The sequence below is a fragment of the Triticum aestivum genome, chromosome 6A (assembly GCF_018294505.1).
Source record: "Triticum aestivum cultivar Chinese Spring chromosome 6A, IWGSC CS RefSeq v2.1, whole genome shotgun sequence".
Taxonomy (NCBI): Eukaryota; Viridiplantae; Streptophyta; class Magnoliopsida; order Poales; family Poaceae; genus Triticum; species Triticum aestivum.
The window spans coordinates 584797784-584809362 of record NC_057809.1 but is presented as its reverse complement, the minus strand read 5'-3'; the positions used below and the strand labels follow the sequence as shown (position 1 = coordinate 584809362).

The following is an 11579-nucleotide window of genomic DNA, read 5'->3' as shown; positions in this document are numbered from 1 at the left end:
GAGACCAAAGCGTGTGGGGGAGGAGCAGCATCGGAGACCAAAGTTTGGGGCGATGGAGCGATGGAGCAGCGTGAGAAGAGATAGATGAGAGGAGGAAGACGCACGGGAAGAGAAATGAGTGGACGAGAGAAGTCCTGGTGAAGATAAGAACGAAAGAAACAAAAGCGGTTGTGGGCCAATAGAGAAAACGCGTGGCGCAACACAAGGGACCGGCGCAGTGTTCGGCCGGTCGACCGGCACGCAACGTTTCCCTAACAGAAATGGTACTAGGTTTCAGATAAATGGAGTAACTCTAAGAAGAAGCCAACAAACAGGGCTCAGGTTGAAACAATTTCACTTGGGTTTTGGATGATGCAGAAATCAGATGCCAAGTATTACAGACTACCCCCTAAATAACTTGCGCCTAATCACCTAACAATTTATGTCATCGAAGTCCCGGGGCATTCCCTGGATCTTGCCTTCGAAGATGTTTAGGGTTACGGGGTTAACACAATCCAGATGATAAGCGTTATAAGGTGGTTAAACGGTCAGGTGTCAGATCAGCCTTCAGGCCTTTGATGGCAACTTGTTCATCACAGGGATGATCTTGTCCTCCTGGAGGCCCCTTTGAGGATCAATCTTGTAGGTGTCGTAAAAGTCCAAGATTTCCATTGAGATATTCTTAACCTGAGTGTTGAAAAGGAGTGTCGATCGTTAATATGAGGACATAATGAAATTGCCAACCGATGGGGAAAATATCAGAGGAACGCCTACAATGTTCATGTCAACGCGGAGTTCTTCAAACCACGAGGTTGTGTCCTTATCTTTAAGAACGCTTGCAATGTATATGCAGGCCAATGCAATCATATAAGGAGGATATATGAGAATGAGATCCATCTTGTAAGTATCATTGACAAGGCCCCTGCAAGTAACAGTGTCTTATCAACATAGATATAGGTCGTGTATGACTGAGCATACCATAAATCAGAAATAAAAAGTATTTTCACTTATATTTGTTGTCCCCGCTATTCCACATAAAAGATATTTATCTCGTCGTACTACTATACTTAAGTGAGAAGGAAAACACGGTAGAGGCATTTGTATTATCCCCACGGTCCTGCATTCCTAACAGGAATGTTCCAGACATATGGAATGTAAATGTTCTTCATTTAAATGAAATACATGTGCAGACAAATTCTAAAAGGGGGCACTAAAAGGGCAGTCCATTTGCTCCGACTAAAATCACTCATAATAAAATGATTCAAAAAAGAGAAGGCTAATTTTAACAACCACTATCACTAAAGTATATCAAAGAACTTTTCTTGCATATGACAGAATTCAACTTCCATCCACAAAAAGAAAAACAGTACACGGTGTGACTAAAATTAGAAAGGACGACAAGTTCCATGGCAGATTAGCAGCACGTGGTCCTCAATATGATACCACATTCTTATTCAAGAAGATATGCTTACCAGGCAAATTGTGTCAGATCTGTTATGCCAGCATCCTGCAATAACCTGTAAAGCAGAACATCTCTCAGTGCCATTGCAGAAAAGCTTCAATTCTAGTGGAAATGTCATTGCTATTGAGATGATAGGGGAAACAAAGCCATACTGTAGAAGAGGACGGTATGGATGGTAAACAACCAAATAATAGTCGAGTGCTTCCAGGAGCTTCATTTCCATTTCAAGGATATCTTTGATTTCAAATCGGTACTTGTCATCAGAACCTACAATTTAGGGGAAGGAGAATAAATGGTTAGTAGGCTGTGCAGCTCTTCCAGCCTTCCAGGTAAGCATGGGTCTATCTATATGATCAGGAGACTCACCACACATCTTCTTGATGTAAAATACAAGAAGCCTTGCTTGCACTGTGCTTTCCTCTACCTTTGATGCCAAATACAAACAAGCTGGTGCTACCAAACGAGGATCATACTCTGTCATGCTCTTTCTGTAAATAGACTCGGACGTAGTTCTGAATTATTATTATTTAACTGGAAACACACAGTTCTGAATGCTTAAGTTCCATTAGAAAAGGAATTGTGTAGAAACAGGCAATGAATATGATCCTTCACATCCAATATTTGCTGACAGAAAATACAGAAACACGAGTTTGATGCTTGAAGTATACTATTTGTAAATTAAATTTTAAAGATTTCTGGTTGAAGCCATCATACCAATTCTGATGGAAGCAAGTTTATAAGAACCTCACATCTACAATCACACAAGTTCTGAATGAAGCTAGGTGAATTATAGAGTTCTGAATGAAGCACACAAGTTTTCACGGAAAATTTTGAGAAATAGCTAAACATGTACAATCACGGCATACTGTTCTTACTTTTTTTAAGTAAGTATACTGTTCTAACTGCGCTGTAAGTTGGTCATTTTACATCATAAGAATATACTTGCTAATTTCTTAGTAGCACGACATCTATTACAGACTAAAAAGTAATACCATGTTCTCATTTCTCTGGCTAGTACAAAATAGTCAAATTCAGATAGCAAAATTAGAAACCAGAGGGGCATTCTTTCTCTCTGATGCATTATTATTAAATAGATAATCATACCTTGTGTAGACACGCCTGAAGTATGTGATTGCAGTAGCTATGACTCTGAGATAACAATGATTTAAGATCGTCAGCATCGTGAGTTAATTCCAGATAGGTCTACTGGAGAATGGACAACATATCATAAACTGGATAAGTGAGCGATTCAGTAGCAGACATTAAAAAAACTGGAGTAACGGATATGCAGTAGCACCCATTAACAAAAATTGCAGCACCCTACATATAAAGGAGATGGGAATGCTGCTGGAATTTTTTTCCCTTTTAAAAGCAGTTAGCTTTCGGTATCACTATTTCAGTCTTGAAGTTTAACCAAACTCCACAGAGAAGTTAGAAATAAGAACTTCATGAGGAAAAGAATAAATAACACCAAGCAATGTAATGTGCCTCAGGTAGTAAACCAGCAATATACTCCCTCCGTTCCTAAATATTTGTCTTTCTAGACATTTCAAATGACTACTACATACGGATGTATGTAGACATATTTTAGAGTGTAGATTCACTCATTTTGCTCCGTATGTAGTCACTTGTTGAAATGCCTAGAAATACAAGTATTTAGGAACGGAGGGAGTATATGCCAATATGTTAACTTTTTTAGATACAAAGGTACCCACTTCAAGAATGTAACTGTACGTATTACTGTAGAAGAAAATCCTGCTATGGTCTAAAGCAAAAAACGCGCAAGTTTGTTTGATCATTGAAGTCTACAGATATCATACACAACTATAAACAAAGGTACAGTTATGGAAATGGAACAATGTCTCTAACCTTTGTCTAACTTTGACCTGCTGGGCCAACCGCCATATATCTGAAATAATCAGATGCACTCTGTGAGGAAAAAACAAATGCAGAATGCCCATAAATTCTTTTAAGATATTGTAATGTGCCCATCCGGATTCCAGCAGGCAGCAAAGTGATTTATTAGTTCTTTAGTTGCTTTATGTAAGATTCGCATAGATGAGATAATGCTGTTACATATTTCTATTACATTATGTTGTTAGGGGCTAGCCTAGCCCATCTATATGTGTGGGCTGCAAAGAAAGAATGAGTCCATCCCCATTTTTATTATCTTCTCTCACCAAAGCAAGCAGTGACTCACTGCCATCATCACGATGGTATTTACCCCGTGACTGCTACAACTCGAATGGAGTGAATTTAAGTGCATACTAAAATCTAAATTGCTACTTATTTTTACATTTTTATACATATAGCTAGATTACTACTTATAATTTATAGCTAGGGTTGTGCTAGTTACTGACAAAATAAGAAATGCATAACTTGCGTCAGCGAAATTGCTCAAGTAGAATGAGAAGGCTGTAAGATATTCTCCATTCGGTATAAAAACAGTGACTGTGAGATATTTGTTTTAGCAGAAATGGTAGGAAAATGTTCACCACGCGTTATGGCGAATTTTATGCTACAAAGGCACATGTCACGCTACACCCATGGGTATGGTTGTGTACCATACAACGGCCATCCCAAACATTGGATTTTCCAAACTTCAAAACAAACCACAGTTGCCACATTAAACGCTATAAAATCCACATCTATTAACGGTCGGGCTTATCGCCAATTCTATAATTCGCCGTAGGGGAACCCAATCGTCCTATGCTTCGCGGCACAGCACCCCATCCCAACCGTAATTACACCAAAAAATGCACATTTAAGGCTTGCTATAAACTAAACAGACTACTGCTAATCTGCACGGACGAGATACTAGAGAGAGCAAAAGAAAACAGGATGGGGATGACAGCGGAGGAGGAGCTCACGGAAGGACATGTGGATCTTGACGAGGCGGAACTCCACGGGCGTGACGCCCCGCTCCCGGTCTTGCGCCGGCACCACGTCCACATCCTCCGGGTCCAGCAGCTGCTTGCTACTCGCACGGAGTCATGGCGCACCGAATTAGCAGCTCAAAATTCACGGAGCAACTTGGTGCGGTACTACACCGGCCGAGAGAGGGTGCGCGTGCCGGCGCCTTTACCTGTGCGACGACGTCCAGAAGTTGGCCGCCATTCTAGATCGGCGTATCCCGGACAGGAGTCCCGCCGGCGGAATCGGTGGAGTTCTTGTGGGAGCTCGGGATTCGGAGAGGAGGAGGTAGGGGCACCGGGCCTGTTCCGCGAGTGGCACCGGTATGGCCCAAGCTTGGAAGCCCAACTGAGTCCAAGATCTGCCACAATACCCAAGGGCTAGCGGCCTACCCTAGAAAAAAAAAGGCTAAGGGCATCTCCAATGCTCACCTGCAAATTTCCTTCTGCATTCGTCCGTGAAAAAGGGAAGATTAGTCCCGGCCATCCAATGCTACCTGCATACATTTCAAACATTTTTTAAACAAACCGGGCGAACTATATGCAAACCAGACGATTTTCATACAAACTGGACGAAAACATTTGGGCATATTTTTACTAGACTATATCGCGCTCCATAAAACTAGTCCAAGCCCGGCCATGGCGGACCCCATTCCCACGACATGTCTTCCCCATATCTGGCAGCCCGCTCAATGGACCGCCAGGTACCAGAAGGGTTATGCTTCAGCGAGAGAGGAAGAATAGCCTCCCTTCGCTTTCATGAATCACGTATCAGAATTGGTTTTGGGGCGGGGGAAGACAGTCGCCGTGGCCTATCTTGATAACCCACAAATATAGAGGATCGCAACAGTTTTCGATAAGTAAGAGTGTCGAACCCAACGAGGAGCTAAAGGTAAAACAAATATTCCCTCAAGTTCTATCGACCACCGATACAACTCTACGCACGCTTGACGTTCGCTTTACCTAGAACAAGTATGAAACTAGAAGTACTTTGTAGGTGTTGTTGGATAGGTTTGCAAGATAATAAAGAGTACGTAAATAAAAAGTAGGGGTTGTTTAGGTTAAGAAACAATAAAGTAAATATAGCGAGTGTGGAAAAGTGGTGGTAGGAGTTGTGAAATTGCCCCTAAGCAATTGACTACTTTACTAGACCGATAGCAAGTATTATGTGGGAGAGGCCACTGCTAGCATGTCATTCCTGACTTGAAATTCTATGCACTTGTGATTGGAACTATTAGCAAGCATCCGCAACTACTAACGTTCATTAAGGTAAAATCCAACCATAGCATTAAGATAAATTGGTCCCCCTTCAATCTCGTATGCATCAATTTCTATGCTAGGTTGAAGCTTCTGTCACTCTTGCCCTTCAATACATAGTCCTATCAACATACAACTAACCCTATGGTGTGATCCACGCGCGCAATCATATGATGGGCACCAAAGGACAGCAACATAACCACAAGCAAATTAAATCAATCATAGCAATTCATCAACCACCGATAGGACAACGAAAATCTACTCAGACATCATAAGATGGCAACACATCATTGGATAATAATATGAAGCATAAAGCACCATGTTCAAGTAGAGGGTACAGCGGGTTGCGGGAGAGTGGACCGTTGTAGATAGAGGGGGGAAGGTGATGGAGATGTTGGTGAAGATGGCGGAGGTGTTGGTGTAGATCGCGGTGATGATGATGGCCCCCGGTGGCACTCCGGTGCCACCGGAAGCGAGGGGGGAGAGCCCCCTCCTTCTTCTTCTTCCTTGACCTCCTCCCTAGATGGGAGAAGGGTTTCCCCTCTGGTCTATGGCCTCCATGGCATGGGAGGGGCGAGAGCCCCTCCGAGATTGGATCTATCTCTCTGTTTCTCTCTGGTTTTGCGTTCTCTTCTGGCTCTGTTTCACCGTTTCATATATATATGGAGATACGTAACTCCGATTGGCCTGAAACTTTCGCCGTGATTTTTTTCCGAATATTAGCTTTCTTGCGGCAAAAGAAGAGTGTCAACTGCCTTACGGTGGGCTCACGAGGGTAGGGGGCGCCCCCCCCGCCTCGTGACCACCTTGGGCACTGGTTCGCGTTGATTTTCCTTCCGAATTTTCCATATTTTCCAAAAATAAGCTTTGTCCGTTTTTATCCCGTTTGGACTCTGTTTGATATGGATATTCTGCGAAACCAAAAACATGCAACAGATAGGAACTGGCACTGGGCACTGGATCAATATGTTAGTCCCAAAAATAATATAAAAAGTTGCCAAAAAGTGTATGAAAGTTGAATAATATTGGCATGGAACAATCAAAAATTATAGATACGACGGAGACGTATCAGCATCCCCAAGCTTAATTCCTGCTCGTCCTCGAGTAGGTAAATGATAAAAAAGATAATTTTTGATGTGGAATGCTACCTAGCATAATCTTGATCATATGTCTAATCATGGCATGAATATTAAGACACAAGTGATTCAAAGCAATAAACTATCTTTTGACATAAAGACAATAATATTTCAAGCCTACTAATAAAGCAATCATGTCTTTTCAAAATAACATGGCCAAAGAAAGTTATCCCTACAAAATCATATAGTCTGGCTATGCTCCATCTTCACAACACAAAATATTCAAATCATGCACAACCCCAATGACAAGCCAAGCTATTGTTTCATACTTTTGATGTTCTCAAACCTTTTCAACTTTCACGCAATACATGAGCATGAGCCATGGACATAGCACTATAGGTGAAATAGAATATGATGGTGGAGGAGACAAAAAGGAGAAGATGGTCTCACATCAACTAAGCGTATCAACGGGCTATGGAGATGCCCATCAATAGATATCAATGTGAGTGAGTAGTGATTGCCATGCAACGGATGCACTAGAGCTATAAGTGTATGAAAGCTCTAACTGAAATTAAGTGGGTGTGCATCCAACTTGCTTGCTCATGAAGACCTCGGGCATTTGAGGAAGCCCATCATCGGAATATACAAGCCAAGTTCTATAATGAAAATTCCCACTAGTATATGAAAGTGATAACTCAAGAGACTCTCTATATGAAGAACATGGTGCTACTTTGAAGCACGAGTGTGGAAAAAGGATAGTAGCACTGACCCTTCTCTCTTTTCTCTCATTTTTTTGTCTTCTTTTTTTTCTCTTTTTTTGGGCCTTCTCTTTTTTTGGCCTTTCTCTTTTTTTATTTATTATTTATTATTATTATTATTATTTTCGTCCGGAGTCTCATCCCGACTTATGGGGGAATCATAATCTCCATCATCCTTTCCTCACTGGGGCAGTGCTCTAATAATGATGATCGTCACACTTTTATTTATTTACAACTCAATGTCTAGAACAAAGTATGACTTTATATGAATGCCTCCGGCGGTGTACCGGGATGTGCAATGATCTAGCGTAGAAATGACATCAAAGAATGGACAAGCCATAAAAACATCATGCTAGCTATCTTACGATCATGCAAAGCAATATGACAATGAATGCTCAAGTCATGTATATGATGATGATGGAAGTTGCATGGCAATATATCTCGGAATGGCTATGGAAATGCCATGATAGGTAGGTATGGTCACTACTAGGGAAAAACCTATACACAGAATTTTACCAGCAGCGCTGTACAAAATCAAGCGTTGTTGCTACTTAGTAGCAGCGCATGTAAATAAACCGTGCTACTGCTATGACTTTAGCAATAGCGCGTACTAGCGAAAAGCGCTGCTGCTATATTTGAACTGGGAGCACATGGCTAGCCCAACCTAGCAGTACCGCGTATAATGGCCCAGCACTACTGCTAATCTCCTTAGCTGCAGCGTGTATTCCAGAACGCGTTGTAGCTAACGTAGCAGTAGCGCCCTTTCTGGAATGCGCTGCTGGTACTTCTGACTTAACCACGCGGTTCGTCCTTCCCCGGCCACTTCATCCCCCAAATCAACTCCACTCTCGCCGCCGCCGCCGCCCCTCGACCGCCGCGCGCTCTCCCCATGCCGCCCCGACCCTAGATTCAACGCCGGCCCCGCCCCCGACCTCAATGCCGCCCGGGACGCCCCCCCGACCCCGACCTCAACGCCGCCCCGGAGCCCCGACCACGACCTCGACGCCGCCTGCCCCTCCCTCGTCGTAGGCACCTGAGGTGAGCACGCCTGCTCCTCCCTCTCCCCTACCTCTGCCTAGGGTTTCTACCCCCATCAAATTAGTTAGGGTTTCTACCACTTTCCACCCCTATAGGTTCATCAAATTAGATGGTAATTAGGGCAGTAGTTCTTAGGTACTAATTAGTTAGTAAGAACTAGGTACTAATTAGGTACTAGAATATTTTTATTTATAGTTAGTTTATTTTTAGTAAGAACTAGTTGAATTAATAGAACTAGTTAGTAAGAACTTGTTGCTATTTTTTTAGTTAAAGCAATTTTCCCGCATCGACGTGGACGATGCCTATCCCGCATCCTCGTCGTCGAGTCGGTGGAGGACGACACCTGCTTGACCAGATGGGCCATGTCCGGGACTGGGCTCCGCCGGGGTGGTACTGGGAGGCGTTACCTACCGGGGGGCGCAGGTTGGTGAGGAGCCAGCCCGTCGTTGACCCGAACCTTCTTTGGTGGCGGTCGCGTGGGCCAGTGACGGTCCAGAGGCTCGAGGACTCCGCGAAGGTGGTGCGTCACCGTGTCAGTGAGGAGGACGCGCACGTCCGTCGCTACTTGTTTGCGTTGGAGCACAGGTTCTCCAATACCTGGCAGGTTCTCCAGGGATCTCACTGGAGCTATGATCCCGTGATGGTTCCTTCTCTGTGGGTGTCCACCGCCCGCGCCGATACCCGCCGTGTGCTAGGGTTTTAGTTGTACTAGTGATGTTATATGTATGACACTATTCGGGATGTATTAGTGATAATATTCGACGATGTACGGACGCATGAGATGATTTACTTTTGCTTATTGAATGCATGCTAATTTGAGTCTTATAAGATATTTTGAAATGTATATCTTGTGTTGCTCAATATCCAAGTGGCCGGTCATGTTTGCAGGTTACACCTCCGAGTGGTCTATGTTTTGCCGGAGTGTTGATTCATTTCCGTTCCGACAAATTTTAGGCGCTCGATATATCCTATTTTAGCAAAGGTCATGCCGGATTTTTCCATGAATTTTGGCATGACTTTTGCCAGAATATGTAGGAAATATCGAGTGCCCCGGATTTGTGTGTTGAGTATCCTGGTAGTTGTCTTTTATCGATTTTCAATTAATGTTTTAACTATGTACATAGGAAATGTCTGACGATAAAAAGGATTTCAGTATTTGCAAATACTGCGAAGACGAGCGCGGCCTGTGCGATGGAATCTTCCTAGATGATGATAGGCGCTTCAGCATCAAGCTGGACGAGAACTTCGAAGTGGATACAGTAATTCACAACGACAAGTCTTTTTTCGTAATTAAGCATGACATCTGCTTCATTTGCTTCAACTTATATTATTTTTTTACTATTCTACTAGCGTATCCCCTGCCATGCAAGAGTTTTTGTATTGGATAAGATAGGTCTCAGTCATACTATGGAGGTAAAGAAAGTTTATTTGCAGACCGAGCATGGTTATATTTTCCACGCAAAATTATACAATTCAGATGACTACACCTATTTTGGATGCAAAACATGGCAAGCACTATGCAAGACTTATGCATTTGAGCCTGATATGGTTATCACCTTTGATATTCGTCTGGAAGATGATATTGAAGGTAATACCGACATCTGGGTCGATGTGCAGACGCCTCCAGTTACACCAAAATGTAAGTTTCTCAACCATATTTATGTCTTTCATATTGTTTATTCAAAAATAGTTGACAACTAATTTGTATTGTCAGCTTATTTCGGTGCAAGCAAACATGTCCAGCGCTTGGTAGACAGGACCTACTACTGTCCCGGGGCTGAACTAAACTGCGAGGAGCTAATTCATTATGTTTCATGGCTTGAGGATCTTGATACCGTCAAGACAAATTTTCTTCCTGGACTTAGAAATCTTAGTACTGAAAATGTGCGATCAATAGTATTCGTCATGAACTACGGTCACATCTATTTAGGAAGGATGGTAAGATTTTTACTATTTGTCCTCAGTGCATCTTTTCCATACATTATTTGTGAAGCTAAACTTCATTGCTAAGTATGTGACCATACGATGTTCTTCAACAGGGACTCCCGATGAATGTTGTGCCTTATGGGATCGAGACTAAAGGTACCATGAGTATTATTAGCTTACGGCCAAGATATCCTACATGTTACTTTAGTGCATTCTGAAGGAAATATGCCCTAGAGGCAATAATAAAGTTATTATTTATTTCCTTATAATCATGATAAATGTTTATTATTCATGCTAGAATTGTATTTACCGGAAACATAATACATGTGTGAATACATAGACAAACAAAGTGTCACTAGTATGCCTCTACTTGACTAGCTCGTTAATCAAAGATGGTTATGTTTCCTAACCATGAACAATGAGTTGTTATTTGATTAACGAGGTCACATCATTAGTAGAATGATCTGATTGACATGACCCATTCCATTAGCTTAGCACCCGATCGTTTAGTATGTTGCTATTGCTTTCTTCATGACTTATACATGTTCCTATGACTATGAGATTATGCAACTCCCGTTTACCAGAGGAACACTTTGGGTACTACCAAACTTCACAACGTAACTGGGTGATTATAAAGGAGTACTACAGGTGTCTCCAATGTTCGATGTTGGGTTGGCGTATTTCGAGATTAGGATTTGTCACTCCGATTGTCGGAGAGGTATCTCTGGGCCCTCTCGGTAATACACATCACATAAGCCTTGCAAGCATTACAACTAATATGTTAGTTGTGAAATGATGTATTACGAAACGAGTAAAGAGACTTGCCAGTAACGAGATTGAACTAGGTATTGGATACCGACGATCGAATCTCGGGCAAGTAACATACCGATGACAAAGGGAACAACGTATGTTGTTATGCGGTCTGACCGATAAAGATCTTCGTAGAATATGTAGGAGCCAATATGGGCATCCAGGTCCCGCTATTGGTTATTGACCGGAGACGTGTCTCGGTCATGTCTACATTGTTCTCGAACCCGTAGGGTCCGCACGCTTAAGGTTACGATGACAGTTATGTTATGAGTTTATGCATTTTGATGTACCGAAGGTTGTTCGGAGTCCCGGATGTGATCACGGACATGACGAGGAGTCTCGAAATGGTCGAGACGTAAAG

The 11579-nt window shown here is 42.6% G+C and overlaps 1 protein-coding gene across 2 annotated transcripts; it reads right to left on the bottom strand.

Moving 5' to 3' along the window:
• Positions 1-295: 295 nt before the first annotated feature.
• On the bottom strand, positions 296-4707 carry LOC123128708 (cyclin-C1-1). Of its 2 annotated transcripts, none has more exons than XM_044548787.1 (9): positions 4527-4707; positions 4312-4418; positions 3311-3350; positions 2546-2590; positions 1808-1953; positions 1594-1708; positions 1452-1496; positions 754-901; positions 296-666 (listed from the first exon to the last, which is right to left on the bottom strand). In XM_044548787.1, the coding sequence occupies exons 1-9, from the start codon at positions 4556-4558 to the stop codon at positions 547-549; spliced, it is 798 nt and encodes a 265-aa protein (XP_044404722.1). In that variant the 5' UTR covers positions 4559-4707; the 3' UTR covers positions 296-546. The 2 variants fall into 2 exon arrangements, with proteins under 2 accessions (XP_044404722.1, XP_044404723.1); XM_044548788.1 differs by having other exon boundaries at positions 1808-1929.
• Positions 4708-11579: the final 6872 nt, after the last annotated feature.